Source organism: Lepisosteus platostomus, chromosome 6, assembly GCF_059453375.1.
Source record: "Lepisosteus platostomus isolate fLepPlt1 chromosome 6, fLepPlt1.hap1, whole genome shotgun sequence".
Lineage (NCBI taxonomy): Eukaryota > Metazoa > Chordata > Actinopteri > Semionotiformes > Lepisosteidae > Lepisosteus > Lepisosteus platostomus.
In genome coordinates, this window is record NC_142616.1 from 13,228,407 (window position 1) to 13,246,575 (window position 18,169).

Sequence of the window (18,169 nt, forward strand, 5' to 3'; positions counted from 1 at the left end):
AGAAGAAGAAGAGCTTCTGCAGGGGTTTACTGAGCAAGCTGAAATCACACTGACAGGCTGTGATCAGGTCGTTAGTGTTTTGTATTTGTGACGTATGTTACCTGTGAAATATCTGTGTCCTCCAGAGCCTCTCTCACACCTTGTTCAGCAAAATGGCTCTTCTGAGCTGCTCCTTGCAGAAAGTCTGTGAGTCTCAGAAGCTGTTCTTTACAGGGAAAACTTGGCTCCTGGCACCATCACAACTATCTTCCTGGGTCAAACTTGATCGACTGTTTAAAACAGAAGCTTTAAACTCATTTAAGTGTCCTGTTTGTGTAGAGACTTCAGCACACATGCCATGAGAAAGTCATGTAGTTTCTTGAATGTTCCTCTTTTAAATACATGATTAAGTGTATGTAATGTATTTAATTTCTAGGTACCTAAGCATATTTATTGTAGTGTTTGCTCACAACTATCAACAGAGTTCAGTTATGAAAAAGAACACAGCCCAGCCCTGCCTGGTTCAGCACTGCTCCCTCCTGTACACTCGTACTGCCTTCATGCTCTGTTCAGGGGAGACAGTCCTGCTGGGGTCAGGAGGAAGGAAGAAATCGAAAAACTGTCTGTGAGAAGCATCTGTTTACAGGTGAGTCTCTGGGATCCCCATGACACTGTCTCTGGAAGAGAGCTCAGCCCACAGCTCTGAGTGTCCTGTCCTGCTCACTGTCCTGTCAGTATGATAGCAGATGGAAGATTGATTGATGAGATGTTCTTTATAGACAGAGCTGTCTGAGTTGATCTTTTGAGTACAGGTTGAGTAGCAGTCAGAAGATAGTCGTACTGACACACATTACAGGATAAAGATACAGGGATGATATAGATTAATGCAGCAAGTTCAGGCACCTCAAAATGAATCTTAATTTTCATATAATTAAAATTGTATAAATGTCTCAAGGCAAAAGCATGAATCATCAATAAAAGAAGAAGATAAAGAAACGAGAGTCAATCTCTGCGTGTTCAAGCCTGTGAACAGCATCTCCTGTCCTTGTTCAATGCACAGGCACAGTCTCAGGCTCAGTGGGAGTGTTGCTCTGCAGGCTGGGTGAGTCTGTTCTGAACAAACAGGTCAGTTCAGGTAAAGTGAAAGAAGAAAGTAAATTGTTTTGCTGTAGCAGTCAAGACTGGAGACAGTTCAGTTAATAGGATTATTTACTTAATAAGTATTAAACAGGAAAGCAGTCCTTATTTTACAGCACAAATTCATCTACCTCAATTCATCAATTTCCCTACAGGATTAATAAAGTATTATCTATCAACCTGCAGACACACATCATTCAAGAGTGAAAGAGTTTGAGGTCAGTAATGAAGAAAAGTAAAGACTGTTTTTTGTGCAGTGTGTGATTCTGTGAGTGATCAGTCAGTCAGGACTGAAGCTGCTGTGTGCTGGAGTGACAGTGAGATCAGTCAGATACAGCAGTGTGTGAGTGATCAGTCAGTCAGGACTGAAGCTGCTGTGTGCTGGAGTGACAGTGAGATCAGTCAGATACAGCAGTGTGTGAGTGATCAGTCAGGACTGAAGCTGCTGTGTGCTGGAGTGACAGTGAGGTCAGTCAGATACAGCAGTGTGTGAGTGATCAGTCAGGACTGAAGCTGCTGTGTGCTGGAGTGACAGTGAGGTCAGTCAGATACAGCAGTGTGTGAGTGATCAGTCAGGACTGAAGCTGCTGTGTGCTGGAGTGACAGTGAGATCAGTCAGATACAACAGTGTGTGAGTGATCAGTCAGTCAGGACTGCAGCTGCTGTGTGCTGGAGTGACAGTGAGGTCAGTCAGATACAGCAGTGTGTGAGTGATCAGTCAGGACTGAAGCTGCTGTGTGCTGGAGTGACAGTGAGATCAGTCAGATACAGCAGTGTGTGAGTGATCAGTCAGTCAGGACTGAAGCTGCTGTGTGCTGGAGTGATACTAAGAGGCGCAGATGGTACTGTTGCTCAGGATGTCTGTAATTAAGGTTTCTGTTGATTGAAACTCAGCAGAGTAACAGTCAGGGTGTCTGTGTGCTTCAGTAAAGTGAGCTGACTGATCTGTCTGCCTGTATCTTTCAGAGACCATTGATCTCCATCAGAGTGTTTATTTCAGAGATGAAGGCTGACCAGTCACAGTGGCTCTTTGTGACTCTGCTGTTTCTCCACCAGGCCTGTGTCTCAGGATCAGGTACAGTGAGACTCTTATTGGTGTTTAAATCAATAACCTGACCAGAATCCATATCTCACACTGAGGACTGAAGAATTCATTACATTAGAACAGTGGTTTCTACTGTTTCATCTCTTAATTTTGAATTATTCAGTGATACGATCTTGAGGATATTCCTGATTAATCCCAGGATCCCATCCAGCCTTTTCTTGAAAGAATCCAGGATCCTGGTTTCAAGAGCTTGACCTGACACCATGATCTACACTCCCACAGCCTTGTGTGCCTCCTGTTCTCAGGTTTAAATGCACTTTCTCATCATGTCCACTCTGGTTCATGTTTGACTGTTACCTCTGGAGAGGAGCACTGGATTGACTCTGAAGTCCCCTTGCAGTCTCTCTGTTAAAGCTCCTGTAGGTCATGTTTGTCTTTCCTGCCTGTAACACTCGGCTCTTGTCTATATTCTCTACATTGACTGCAGCTCTTCTCCAGCTGCTGTCTTCCTGCACAGCTTCACTCTCACAGCTAACATGCTGGTTTCACCTCCTGAGCGTCTGTGATGACAGCTCTCTGCTCTCCAGGCCAGGCTGCTCTCACACACAGTCGCCCCCAGACTGCTCAGCCTGCAGCCCTGCTGTCCTGCTGGAGGATGTGTTTCTCTCTCAGGCTCCAGTATCACTGTCACTGCCCCTCACACACTCTCTCTTCTGGAGACCTGCGGCCCACAGCTCTCGCCCAGCAGACTCGGAGCTCTTTACTCTTGTACCTCAGGAGCTCTGCAGCTCTCAGCTCTTCCTCATTGTCCTGGTAGAAATGAGACGTGTTGAAATGTTGAAAAGGATGACGTACAGGCTTGCTGGCTCACTGTACAGGCCTGATGAAGAACCAGCCCTGCTACATCCCAGCTGAAGACAAACACTGGAAACATCCCCACAGCTGCCAGCATCTCTCTCTCTCTCTCCTGCTGGACTGTGTATCAAACACACACTCAGTCCTGGTGGGCTGGGGAGAGCTCTCTAGTGATAAGCATCACTGTTCCAAGGAGAAGCACTTTTCCTTCTGTCTCCACGGCCTGAGAGAGCAAGCAGTCCTCTCGAGAGGGCAGACAGGCTGTTTATAGAGGAGCCCCCAGCTGGAGCTCATCAAACCATCAGTCCCCTACAGCTGTGCCTCCCTAAGTGACCTCTGACTGACAGAGCGTCACCCTTCCTTCACAGCTCTATTACACTGAGCTGCTCCTCTGGAGGAGGGAGAGCAGCAGCAGCACAGGGACAGGCTGCTGAAGAGGCTGTACTGACTGGAGAATAACGGCCCCAGAGCTGTTCAGCTGAAAGGAGCTGAGTTTGTAAAATACTGATTATAGTCAAGCTTACTGTGAGGCAAGGAGGCAGAAATCTTCATAACGGAGATTAATTCCAAGGAAGTTGATGACAGGAGAGGGACCATGTTTTATCTGCAGTGAATCGAAGCCCAGTGTGTTGTAATGAAACTCAGAGGAAAGAAGCTCCTGTCAGAGAGGCCTGGGAACAGTGAACACTGAACACTGAACAGAACACAGGAAGGACTTTGCTCAGCTCTCCTGGGCTGGAGGGAGTGAGGAGAGTGAAGGAGGAGATGGACAAGATGAAGGTCTTCACTTCGTACAGACTGCTGCTGGAGGGAGAGGGAGCATCAAGGAACTGGGAGGAGCAGGGAGAGGATTGATCATCCCGAGGGGAAGTCCTGGGCTTGAGGAGCTGGGAGAGCAGGGCTGGACGCAGGGATCTGAGACACTGCTGGCTGTGCTGAGGAGTCTGGGGCAAAGAGGGGGTGATGCTGGAGGGAGCTGGGAAATAGGGACAACCCCTGAGCTGTGCTGGACAGCAGGGGGCAGCAGAGAGAGATGTTGTGCGATACCTGTTTACTGTCCCAGAGGTAGGATGGTAGGCAGACCTGGAGCTGGGCAGGTGGCTTCAAGAGCAGCTGTATTACAGCTAACATCAGGAATAAGATATAACATATATCATATACTAATACACTTTTGTAAATGACTGTAAAGAAGCTGGCAGCTAGAATTTTGTTTGAAGTTTAAACATGACGAATGCAAAAAGAGAGATATACTGTAAAATACTGTATGATAATTATATTTTTTGAGAAATCAGTGTCACAAACTATTTTAGCTGGGGTAAAAGTCACCACCAGCCCTGAACCCCATTGTTTTTCAGACAAAATACAGACATTGAAATATTAAAGGTAATATTCTTAAACCTACAGACAAACCTCCCCATGTCCAGGTTTCTACTTCAGGACCCCTATAACAGGTCAAACAGCTCCAGTGAACCCATGAGACAAGACTCTGACTGTGTCTGCAGCTGCTCTGAGAGTCACTGGGACCTCAGCAGGACGTGCAGTGGAGACAGGGACTCTGGACGGTCAGGTCTGGCCTGATGCTGTAACACTCTCTCAGGGTGCAGGAGAGGGAGGAGCACCGATAGGCTGAACAGCTTGTTCTTCTCAACAACGTGTCTTCAGTCCATGGTTCTCTGTGCCAGTCTGGAGGAATGCAGAGTGAGAGATCCTCAGTGAAAACAGTCAGAGCTCCTCTCACTGAGGGCAGAGCTGCTCACTGAGTGAAGCTGAGAATCTGAGTGTCTGAGAATATCTGGTGTGAGGAAGGGGAGTTGAGACACTCACTGATCCTCAGTCCTCCTCAGTCACATGTTCTGGATCATTAATGATCTGTTTGTAGATCAGTGAGCTGCTTCTCTTCACTCTGTCAGTATGAGTCTCCAGTTTGTCTCAGTGTGTGTCTGTGTAGAGGCTGAGACTCATGTCAGCTGTGTGCTCTTTCTCTTTCAGAGACGTTTCGGGTTGTTGGTCCAGCTGCTCCTGTGTTTGTTTTCCCTGGTGAAGACGCTGTCCTGCCCTGTTACCTCTCACCAGACATCAGCGCTGTGGACCTAGAGATCCGCTGGTTTAGAGACAATTACAATAACCTTGTTTGTTTATATGAATTTGGGGACTATAACTTTGTTAGACAGAATCCAGCCTACAGGAGACGGGTTGATTTGTTCCTGGATGAGCTCCCCAGAGGCAATGTGTCTCTAGTACTGAGAGACGTGAGACGCTCTGATCATGGACAGTACAGATGTATGGTGCTCTCTGGCCATGGAGATGATGACACTGTTATTGACCTGGGTGTGAGAGGTGAGAGTCTTTCAGTCTGGTTTACTGTCTAAAGAGAGAGTTATATCTGTGATGAGTCACTGATCACATCAATTCTCAGTAATAATAAATAATAACACAGTGATAGAGTAAATATAGATACAGTGCCTTGCGAAAGTATTCGGCCCCCTTGAACTTTTCAACCTTTTGCCACATTTCAGGCTTCAAACATAAAGATATAAATTTTTTATTTTATGTGAAGAATCACCAACAAGTGGGACACAATTGTGAAGTGGAACGAAATCTATTGGATTTTTGAAACTTTTTTAACTAATAAAAAAATGAAAAGTGGGGCGTGCAAAATTATTCGGCCCCTTTACTTTCAGTGCAGCAAACTCACTCCAGAAGTTCAGCGAGGATCTCTGAATGATCCAATGTTGTCCTAAATGACTGATGGTGATAAATAGAATCCACCTGTGTGTAATCAAGTCTCTGTATAAATGCACCTGCTCTGTGATAGTCTCAAGGTTCTGTTGAAAGCGCAGAGAGCATCATGAAGACCAAGGAACACACCAGGCAGGTCTGTAATACTGTTGTGGAGAAGTTTAAAGCCGGATTTGGATACAAAAAGATTTCCCAAGCTTCAAACATCCCAAGGAGCACTGTGCAAGCGATCATCTTGAAATGGAAGGAGTATCAGACCACTGCAAATCTACCAAGACCTGGCCGTCCCTCTAAACTTTCAGCTCAGACAAGGAGAAGACTGATCAGAGATGCAGCCAAGAGGCCCATGATCACTCTGGATGAACTGCAGAGAACTACAGCTGAGGTGGGAGAGTCTGTCCATAGGACAACAATCAGTCTTACACTGCACAAATCTGGCCTTTATGGAAGAGTGGCAAGAAGAAAGCCATTTCTCAAAGATATCCATAAAAAGTCTCGTCTAAAGTTTGCCACAAGCCACCTGGGAGACACCCCAAACATGTGGAAGAAGGTGCTCTGGTCAGATGAAACCAAAATCGAACTTTTTGGCCACAATGCAAAACGATATGTTTGGCGTAAAAGCAACACAGCTCATCACCCTCAACACACCATCCCCACTGTCAAACATGGTGGTGGCAGCATCATGGTTTGGACCTGCTTTTCTTCAGCAGGGACAGGGAAGATGGTTAAAATTGAGGGGAAGATGGATGCAGCCAAATACAGGACCATTCTGGATGAAAACCTGTTGGAGTCTGCAAAAGACCTGAAACTGGGACAGAGATTTATCTTCCAACAAGACAATGATCCCAAACATACAGCAAAATCTACAAAGGAATGGTTCACAAATAAACGTATCCAGGTGTTTGAATGGCCAAGTCAAAGTCCAGACCTGAATCCAATCGAGAATCTGTGGAAAGAGCTGAAAACTGCTGTTCACAAACGCTCTCCATCCAACCTCACTGAGCTCGAGCTGTTTTGCAAGGAAGAATGGGCAAGAATTTCAGTCTCTCGATGTGCAAAACTGATAGAGACATACCCCAGGCGACTTGCAGCTGTAATCGCAGCAAAAGGTGGCTCTACAAAGTATTAACGCAAGGGGGCCGAATAATTTTGCACGCCCACTTTTCATTTTTTTATTAGTTAAAAAAGTTTCAAAAATCCAATAGATTTCGTTCCACTTCACAATTGTGTCCCACTTGTTGGTGATTCTTCACTTAAAATAAAAAAAATTATATCTTTATGTTTGAAGCCTGAAATGTGGCAAAAGGTTGAAAAGTTCAAGGGGGCCGAATACTTTCGCAAGGCACTGTACTTTGCAGTGCTAATGTACAATATTTTTATTACACATTTGAGATGTCACAGTCTAATTTCTCTTTCCTTTTCCTTATAAAGAGAAGATTTTAGGTGCTCTTAATTACTGAAATTCAGTCCTCTCTTTCTCCTAACCTCAGAGTTCAGTTTTATTATATCATATTGGACAGATCTGTAGCCAACAACTTGCCATATTTTTAATTCAGATAAAAGTCTAATGGCTGGAGAACAACAGTTATTTCTCCTCACAAGCCAGAACCACACTGCACACACATTAACACATTCAGTATCAATACAGCACTACATAACACAATACAACACTACACATACACCCAGTCTGCACAGGGAGAGACATTAGAGAGACTGAAGTACCTGTGTTGTGATGTCAGCTCAGTCCACACAGTAACACACTCAGTGTCAATACAAAACTACACAACAGAGCACAACACAGTACAGCACTGCACAACGCAATACTATCAAACATATCCTGAACTGTATATAAAACATAACACATTACAGCAAAACTCAACACAGCACAGAACAACACAACACAACAAAGCACAATACAACTCAATACAACCAAATACAGTACTGCATTAAACAGTTCTACACAATACTATTAAATTAAGTTTTTTAAACAAAACTACAAATTAAAACTGCAGAATTCAATACAACACTACAAAACACAACAAAACATTACACAGCTCAGCACTCATCCAAGTGGATCATTTTCCACACTTATCTGTCTGTGATACTGATCCTGTCTCCTGTAAATACAGACTCACTGATACCTCAACACTCCAGTTCATCAGCTGACAGCTCAACTGTCAACTTGAGTGGAGAAACTTTAAGAGTTATACAGATACTTCAAACTGTTGATTCTAAACACGTCTTTATCATTTCTGTGTTCTGAAATCAAAGCGACAGTGGGCTTTTATCAGCTGTGAAATATGTCCTGTTGTGTCGAACCCACAGCCCTGGGCTCCCAGCCCTCAGTGTCTCTCCACTCCCCTGGAGGAGGTCAGACCCAGCTGCTGTGCAGATCAGAGGGGTGGGTCCCTGCGCCTGCAGTGACCTGGACAGACAGGGATGGACATGATGTGACCTCACTGTCCAGCAGCACAGTGGAGAGGGACAGTCAGGGGCTCCTCAGTGTCAGCAGCTCCATCCCAGTCCAGCAGGAGTCCAACATCTTCTCCTGTCTGGTCAGAAGTGCTCTGCCTGAGCCAGACTGGGGCTCTCAGCTCCACATTCCCAGTGAGTATTGAACACGAACAGTGGAGCTCAGCTGTCACACACCTGAGGTCTCACACACACCCAGGACATAACACACCTGGGCCACTGGGCACAGCCCAGCATAGGAACTAATGATGAAAGGACTCACCTGAACACTCAATACAAAGTGCTGAATCTGTCACGCACATACAATCAGGTGACACACAGTAACTCCACTCTCAATAAGACACTTTCTGTAAATACTTTATCTAATATTCAGAAAAGAAGTATCAATTCTGAAAGGTTCAAGATTAAATTAAAACAACTGATCCTATCTCTGCTTTCTGTGTAGCTAAAGAATCAAGAACATGAAGTATCTCTCATGCTTTATTGAATCTCAGCACTGGGCTTAAAACATGTGCCTGCAATGAATACTAACTACTTACTACATGTATTAGAGTCAGTCTCAATAAGAAACCTCTTATTTTTCTATTTTCCAGGAGACTTTTTCCCTGCGTCCTCTGGGTGGATGGTGGCTCTCTTCTTATTAGCAGCTGTGACTGTAGCAGCATCAGCACTTCTGGTGATCCAGTGGAGAAGAATGGACAGTATGTGCTCATTATAGATGTGTGTCTGAATGTCTGTGTCAGGATGGACTGTAAATGACAGTGTCTGAGCAGCACACCCTACTCTAGATAACAGGAGTCAGTGCACAGACACCCTGTCAAGAGCTGTAGATCCCAGCAGCTCAGCTTCTCAGAATGGGTTATAGAGGGAGATCTACACTGTGGGATGGGTTCCTACCAGTCAGAACCAGAACCGGCCCACAGCAGCTGTCCTTGCAGAGACAGACCCAGCTCCTCCAGTGTCAGAGCTCCTCTGTCTTCAGCTGTGTCTCACTGTGAGTTTCCACCAGTGGAGGTGAATCAGTGTGAAGTTACTCAGCAGCTGTTCCATCATCTATGGGCAACAGTGAACATCTGACCTTCTCCTCTGGGATGGAAACTCAGAGAATCCCAGCACACCCAGGATCTTCCTGCTGGGCTCCTTCCTGATTCTCACCCCCTGGAGAACAGTGTGTTAATGGTTACAGTGACACCAGCGCTGTGTCCAATACTCTCTAGAAACAATCAAAGTGTCTCCATGTTTCCTTGTCCATGTAAATCAGTAACAATATACATCTAATGTAGATTTTAGATCTGAACTCACTGTTCATCCCTCTGCAGCTGTAATCCTAATATTCTGACAGCTGCCCTAGAGGAGATTAACATACAGCATCAAAGTCAGCAGAGCTGATCCCTGAGAATCTCTCCTGCTGTGGTCTGCACTGTCTCAGTGAGGTCATCCTGGAAGATCTGTACAGTCTCTCAGTCTCCCTGTGCCACAGAGTGAGAGAGAGAGTGAGCTGAGGAGAGGAGCTGATCTTCAGTACTGGGCCTCAGTCTCCTCACAGGATCTTCTCCAGCCTGTCTGATACAGCTGCTGGTTAATATATCAGGCTCACACACTCTCCTGAACACACCTCTCTAGACTACAGTCAGTACAGGATCTTCTCCAGCCTGTCTGATACAGCTGCTGGATAATATATCAGGGTCACACACTCTACTGAACACACCTCTCTAGACTGCAGTCAGTACAGGATCTTCTCCAGCCTGTCTGATACAGCTGGTACAACAGGAATCAGCTCAGCAGATCTTACTGGAGCTTCTCTTCACAACCAGCAGGTCTTCCCCACTGAAACCAGCAGTGTCTGTGTGGGAGAGTCTCTCACACAGCTGCTGAAGGGACAGGTAATCAGTGCTGAGCAGGACCAGGGCAGGAGCTGTTATTTATTACTCTGTACAAACACCTCCCTGAGCTCTTAATGACCAGTCAGGACACAGAGGACAGTGAGGACATTAGAAGATAGAAACACACTGTCCCAAGAGACAACAATACTGGAGCTGCTGAAAGGCACAACAATTTAGACTGAATCTAGATGGGGCAGCATTAATGATCAGGGAATTAAAACACTGTCCACTGTCTCAGCTCCATCTCCATGACAGGATGGTGTTATCACAGTGTTTAACCAGGAAGACTCCACAGAGAGAAGAGGGTTTTGCTCTGGACTGTAGAGACCCAGTTAATACAGGACATCATCACAGAGCTGCTGTTACCCTCCTCGCTCTCACAGACCGGACTGCAGTCTGGGCTCAGTACAGGAGCAGGGCTGACAGCAGACCCTGCCTGTAGGTGTGTCAGGTGTCTGTTCTGTATCACATCTGCAGATCACCCTGTAGTCAATAAAGGAATAACTGCTGTAAATCCACATCCCTGAATTCCTCATAACCTCCAGACTCCACTGCTCTGCTCTGTGAAGAACAAGTCTATCTACTGACACAGTGAAGTATTTTGTTTTCCAGTTCTTGCAATTTAAATAACCCAGAATCCACTCTGAGTTCTGAGTAGAGGTCTCTGCTCTAATCTGGACTCATATTCCAGCTTTACTTTGTGTCTGATATTCCTGATGTTTCTTCAGGACAGGAGCCCTTTGTCAGTGTGAGGTTACTGCTGGACAGGGATGCTTTGTGATGTTCATGCTACTGTAGGAGTCACTGTGCTACTGATGTATGTGGTCTGCGGTTATGACTGTGTCCACTGTGTCACAGTTAGATCTACAGAGAGGATACCTGGAGTCCAGAGAGATGATGAGGTAGTGGGTACATACAGTACACTCTAATCACAGTGAGAATGGAATATCTTTTTAACCACAGTTACCCAACTTCTGTGTTTAAACATTACAGAATGGGGTGAAGTGATTCTCATTTATGAGAGATAGGAGGGATCAGTTTTGGGGATGTGGTTTCTATTTTTCTGGGGGATATACATTAAAAACTGAGAGCAGGAGATAACGTCCTTACACAAAGGGTGGTGGGAGAGGGAACAAGCTGCCCAGCCAAGCTGTTGAAGCCGATACCTGCTTCCTTTCAAGACACAGCTGGATGAGATACTAACTTCCACACTGACTGTATGGGCTGCTCCCTTTCTGTTCTTATATCAAGTAAGATGTACTGTATAACACCTGTAATGGAGACAATGCCCGAAGTCGTTGTCCAGTTTCTCCAGCTCTGTTTCTTTGTGTCTGACTCCAGTGTGTGTGTTTGTTTACAGGGGAGGAGAAGCTCAATGGTGAGTGACTGTGAGATGTGTCTGTATTGTCACATTTCTGTAAGTGTCTGTAGATTTGATGTTAATTGTATTTGTATAGCTTTGGCAACACTGATGTATTCATTGGTCGTGCCAATAAAGCATCTTGAGTTGAAATTGAATCAGTTAGACTCTCTGTAGCTTCTCGTTAATTTTCATTAATCATTAATTAAAGTCATTTTAGCAGGAGTTCCTCTGTAAAAGAACAATAACATAGTTTCTATGTATAGAACAGAGTAAAGAAATGATTTTATGATTAAAATATGTACCTAGAAGAATGTTATGTGTTATGTTTCTTGTCATTGATAGTTTAATTCTGGAAGGTGATATTTGCTGCCTGTTTGAGTTTGAATATTTAAACTGATTTGAGAGTCATGAGTGACTGAGAGCCCTGATGGTCTAATAATGTCCTCTTGTTTCCAGCCATTCCTGTCATCCGCACAGAGCTGGGTAAGTACCTCCTGTGTCTGTCAGATCACAGAAGTGAAAATTCAGATGAGGCTGAGCTGTGCTCTATTGTACTGATATGTGCTGACATGTACTGAGCTCCACTGTGATGACCTCTAATGCACTGATACACAGTAAATCCTTCTCTCTGATTCTCCACAAACACACACATGTTCATTAATCTGTAAAATACTCAGATTTCTGAAATCAATAGAAGCTACAGATGAGACAGACAGATTCTGTGACAACAGTGTCTCAAAGAGGAATTTTCTCTCCTCTTGTCTAAAAAGTCTCCTTTCAGACTGACAACAGTCCATCAGCCCCTGTCCTGAGTGAACAGCCTGTATTCTGGACACTGTGGGGTCCTGCCTGTGTCCTGCTGTCACACTCAGTGTCTGTAGTGCTGGAACAACACATCTGAACTGCCTGCTTGTGTTGGGCCAGCTGGGAGCCAGTCTGTGTCAGAATGATGTTATTCTTGAGTCTGTCTGGATCAGGTCTGGTGTGGAGATGTGCTCATCATGGTGTGTGACTGGTCATCTCTCACTGGCCCAGCTCACAGCCAGACATGAAGCAGTGTGAAAAGGACAAATCTGTATCTCATCTCAGGGTGTGATACTGGTCACTGTGGGTATAGGTCACTCAGGCTGTGATACTGGTCACTGTGGGTACTGGTCAGTCAGGGTGTGTGAGAGCAGCAAGTGTTCTCCTCCATGACTTTGCAATGAACAGCTTTAAGTATCAGTATGAAATACCTTCAACGGCTTATTGACTGTCTTATTGACTTACTGACTGAGACACCAGTCTAACAGACACAGCTGTTCTCTCTCACTGACACTGTGATCCCCACTGCAGAGGACACTGAGGATCCTGAATCAACATATTTCACACTGCAGTATAAACTCTAGTATGATATCCGGTAATAAGCAAAATACACTTTTAATACAATAACTTCCTCTTATCTCTCTACAGATGCCATGAAGAGAGATCCCATCCCTAAATCACGTATGAACTGTACACTGTGTGGAAAAAGATCTCTGTGTTCAGACTGACACCACTGATTGTATTGATGTCTTATTACCAGTGTGGAGCCCAGTGTGTGTCTGTGATTAACTGTGTCTGTATCTCTGTGTTCAGAGTGTGTCTGTGATTAACTGTGTCTGTATCTCTGTGTTCAGTGTGTGTGATTCACAGTGTGTGTATCTCTGTGTTTCAGAGTGGCAGTGGCTGTGCAGTGCTGCAGGTAGGTCTGTCTCCAGTTGAAGTTAAAGACACAGTTCAGCAATTGATTGTTAATACTGATGAGTTTTGAGTCACCGTGAGAAATATACTGATGAGAGAGGAAAGAGAAGGAGAAACACTGTGAACTGAGGTTCACTGCAGGTTTAGTTTATACTCCTGTGAAGATCTTCAACATCTTTCACAGTGATCATGTTGTCGTTCAGCCAGTGGAATCATGTCATTGCTGTAGTAGTTGAGATATAAATTCACACAAGTTGTTAAATAATAAAACCTTTTTACACTCAGAGAAGCTGATAGCTTGTAGGAGACTAAATGTGGAGTATTTTAATGCTCAGAGATCACAGATCACATTATGACAGTAATTACGCAACAGATGATCACTGATCAATCAAGTACGGATTAAGAGCTCATTAGATCACAGTCACAACACTCTCTCACTGCTGACCGGATCCCTGTTCACACACCCACCCCATATCACCCAAGGAAATACCTGTCAAATATCTAATAACAACTTAGACAGCGGTGCAGATTCATGTTGTGATGAAACCAAATACTTGATCAAATATTCCACACAGAGACTGGGCATTAAAATGATCCAATCAAAGTGTAAATTAACATGTGACACCAGGCACAAGTCCTCTGTCACACCCTGTTTCTGTGTCTGTAGACAGTAGAATTGAAGAGACAGGACCCAGCGTCTCCCTGGAAAACACTAAACAGCCTCAATCCCCCAGATGAACAGGAGTCGTGCTGAGTGTGTCTGAGTGCCTGTGAATACCCAGGCCATAACCCATAACAGACGAGCTGGGAGACTCTGAAGTAGTGAGGTTGTGGAGTGAATAGAGAAATACAAGTGTCTGTGACAGTGAGTTGAGCAGTGTCAGGGGGAGTGTGTGATAGTGTGTTACTCTATCTGTGTGTGTCCATGTGAGTGTGTGTGTCAGTGTTCATCACTGCCAGTGGAATAACAGAAGAGCAGAGAGTGTTGGGGTCACTGGAGTGTGTGGGTATGCAGGGAACATACAGTAGGAATACAAGTGTGTGATTGTGTGCAGAGCAGTGAGTCTGTATTAGTGTGTTCCTGTATCTGTGTGCATCAGTGTGAGTGTGTGTTACTGTTTTACTGTCTCTGTGAGCAGTGTGCATGAATGACAGTGTGAGTCTGGGTGTTCATCAGTGTCAGTGGGTTTGTCAGTGTAAAAGTACCCAAACTATTTGATTCAGATCTGTTTTCACCCCTTGAGATGAAGAGACAGATTATAATTAATGACACCAGAAAGAGAGTTAATGTACTTCACAGGTACAGACATACAAACGTGTGAATGTGTCCCTGTGTTTCTGTGTGAGAGTTGGACTCAGTGGCAGTGTGATCTCTCAATAGATCATATATGGCCTCTATATGTGACCTTTGTCCTTTGACCTTTTCACCTGTCCACAACACCACATCATACTGGCCATAATAACCCCAGTATTGCCTGTGCTGGACACAGTGTCCAGCAGGGCAGCACAGCTCAGTACTGACCTCTCCTTTCTTCTGTACAGGTATAGGAGGCCCTGTCCCTGACCTGAGTAAGTACTCTGTGTACACTCACAGCTCTGATGGGCTCAGGCCTCTCACTGCCAGTGTGGGGGAAGAGTGTGTGTGGAGTAGCTGAGGGGTATTTAAACTGGAGAACTGGGGGCAGGAAACTCAGAGCAGGGCAATTCTGGTGGAATCAGGAAAGACCAGGGCAATACCAAACACAAAAGTAAAAACACCTCATGGAAGTCACTCTTAAATACTTATATATTACTACAGTATATATCTCAACGTTCAGCATTACGTTTAATAGTTAAAGAGTTACCGAATCATCACTGACATCACATATTTTAGACATTTCTTCAGAAAGACCAGCTGGACAGCAGGGGTGTTGGTTGGGCTGTGTATCCAAACTAACCTGTAACAAGACAGAGGACTGAGGCCAGAGAGTCCAGACAGTTTGCAGCCTCTATATGGGTGAAACAGGACAGGAGAAACTAGAAGAGCTCATCAGCAGGAGTGTGATCGATCACTGATGAACACAGGGGCCCAACAGCTCACTGTATGTGTGGTGTTCACACTGTGTTAAAGGTGATTGGGTAATAACTGGGGATCTCTCCTCCTCTCATGTTAATGTGAGACACTTCCATGGGGATAAAGAATCTGAAATCGATGTGATGACAACAGTTATTCTTTACTGGAGCTCTGTACTGCCTCCATATACTGTATATACTGTGTTCCTGAATACATATATATTCTGAATAGCTTCTGTATCTCTGTGTTCAGAGTGCGTCTGTGATTAAGTGTCTGTATCTCTGTGTTCAGAGTGCGTCTGTGATTAACAATGTCTGTATCTCTGTGTTTAGTGTGTGTCTGTGATTAACAGTGTGTGTATCTCTGTGTTCAGAGTGCGTCTGTGATTAAGTGTCTGTATCTCTGTGTTCAGTGTGTCTGTGATTAACAGTGTCTGTATCTCTGTGTTCAGAGTGCGTCTGTGATTAAGTGTCTGTATCTCTGTGTTCAGTGTGTCTGTGATTAACAATGTCTGTATCTCTGTGTTTAGTGTGTGTCTGTGATTAACAGTGTGTGTATCTCTGTGTTCAGAGTGTGTCTGTGATTAACAGTGTGTGTATCTCTGTGTTCAGTGTGTGTCTGTGATTAACAGTGTGTGTATCTCTGTGTTCAGTGTGTGTGTGTGATTAACAGTGTGTGTATCTCTGTGTTCAGTGTGTGTCTGTGATTAACAGTGTGTGTATCTCTGTGCTCAGTGTGTGTCTGTGATTTACAGTGTGTGTATCTCTGTGTTCAGTGTGTGTCTGTGATTAACAGTGTGTGTATCTCTGTGTTCAGTGTGTGTCTGTGATTAACAGTGTGTATCTCTGTGTTCAGTGTGTGTCTGTGATTAAAAGTGTGTGTATCTCTGTGTTCAGTGTGTCTGTGATTAACAGTGTGTGTATCTCTGTGTTTCAGAGTGGCAGTGGCTGTGCAGTGCTGCAGGTAGGTCTGTCTCCTGGTGAAATCTTACCCTGTGCTGAGGTCTCTGCTCACTCCTTCATGAGTGTCTACAGGCTGAACCTGGCAGATCCACTGACCTTGGATTTGGGAATACGTGTGGAAAATCAGGATCACAGTGGTGCAGTGGAGAGCCATGCTGCCTCACAGTGCTGGAGCCCTGGGTTCAACTCCTGGGGTGCTGTCTGTGTGGAGTCTGCATGTTCTCCCTGTGTCCACATGGGTTTCCTCCAGGGGCTCCAGTTTCCTCCCACAGTCCAAGATGTGCTGGTGTGTCAATTGGCTCTGGGACAGAACTGGCCCTGGTGTGAGTGTGTGTGTCTGTGTGTTTAGATAATGAATGGTGACACAAAATTCTAAGTGGAGCTACAATCACACATCAGTACACCCCCCACACACAGGTCTTTAACTTAAATGGTTATCTATTGCCCATAATTTTGTCTTAACGAAACTTATACAATCTAACTGATAGAGAGATCCTCAACAAGAGCTGAATATTGTGAACAAACCAGCAGTAGTAGGAGGACGGTCCAGTGAAACTCCTCACATCCTGAACTGACCGGGGGGCTGGCCAGGAGTTTACTGTGGCTCCTCTTCAGGGGCTGTGGAGACCCTTCTGGCTCAGAAGCTCACAGGAAACGAGTCTCTTGCTGTAGGAAATTCATGTCTTCAGTGAGTCTTGAGACCTGTCCTCCTCATGAGGTCCCTGACCTTTCTTCACTTGTCCAGGACCTGGAGAATGAGGGTCATCCAGGCACACCGGGCACTCTGACCTGGGCACGCCACTGAGCTCCCTTCCCATCAGCCGCTCAGAGCTGGCTGGGCAGGGCACAGTCCAGAAGGCTGGAGCGTGTGTTGCCACAGCCCCTGACCTCTGGAGAAGGCAGTCTCTGGCCTGACCTCTGGGGACCTCAACTTGCCGGTAGCTGCTGTACAGGTCCAGAGAGCTGAACCAGCGCTACCCTGAGACATAATCCAGCACCTCGTCAGTGTGGCTCACGGGACAAGAGTCCTTCTTGGTGACGTTGTTGAGTCCCTGTAGTCTGTACAGACCAGCAGTGAAGCGTCCTTCTGCAGGGGGAGATCAGGGCCTGTCAGAGGGCTCGATCTCCCCTGCTGCAGTCAGACCCCGGACTGCTTCCTCTGCCTCGGCTCTCTTGTGGATGGCCAGGCGGGGGGAGGGATGCAGATGGGTCTTGCTTCGCCAGTGTCGATGGTGCGCTGAGCTTCGTTTGTACGAGTGCAGTCTTCCTCTCTTCCAGCAAACACATCTGCAAACTCTCGTAGCAGAGTCTTTGGTTGTCCCTGCTCTGCCTCACTCAGTCCCTCTTTGCTGCGCTGAGAAAGCTCCTCCACCATTTTGTCCTCCAGGGAAAGCTCTCTTCACTGGTCTGCAGCAGAACTGCCAGGTTCTCTCCTTCTGTAGTCTGTCTGAGCCAGGCGCTGCCTGTAGGAGTTATACTGTACCTGACCATCGTGATCTTCAGCATGAACACACACCTGCAGACTCACACAGCTGAGCCTTGAAGAGCAGGATCACCAACACATGGCTCAACAAATACAAACAGTGAAAACAGTGAGATCTGGTGGGAAATTAATTATTAGTCCAGCAAACTGATGTCGAAACGAGTAAGGAAAGTTATTGAGGTTAAATCATTCTGTGCAGTAATATCCACAGATGTCCTTCCATCAGCTCTTACAGCCATTCCTGCAGACTGCCTTCATCTAGAACTGACACAAATCATCACTTTTAAAAGATGGCGATCACAGTATTTTTATTACTTTAACCTTTACATTTGACTACATAACGCTAATATCTGTTCCCCCAATTTCTGAATATCCCTGCTTTCCCTTAAGAAATACAATTGTAGAGTCTGATCACAACAAATAAATAACAAATCTGTTCAAATCACACCCAGATGTGACAAAACACATTTAAGACT

At 45.3% G+C, this 18,169-nt stretch overlaps 1 protein-coding gene across 1 annotated transcript; it reads left to right on the forward strand.

The window, feature by feature from the left end:
• Positions 1–558: 558 nt before the first annotated feature.
• On the forward strand, positions 559–16,742 carry LOC148660429 (butyrophilin subfamily 1 member A1-like). Its single transcript, XM_088637830.1, has 11 exons — positions 559–625; positions 2,083–2,191; positions 5,006–5,353; positions 8,081–8,362; positions 8,821–8,928; positions 11,471–11,488; positions 11,930–11,956; positions 12,926–12,958; positions 13,170–13,196; positions 14,738–14,764; positions 16,185–16,742. The coding sequence occupies exons 2-11, from the start codon at positions 2,119–2,121 to the stop codon at positions 16,229–16,231; spliced, it is 990 nt and encodes a 329-aa protein (XP_088493956.1). The 5' UTR covers positions 559–625; positions 2,083–2,118; the 3' UTR covers positions 16,232–16,742.
• The last annotated feature ends 1,427 nt before the right edge of the window (positions 16,743–18,169 follow it).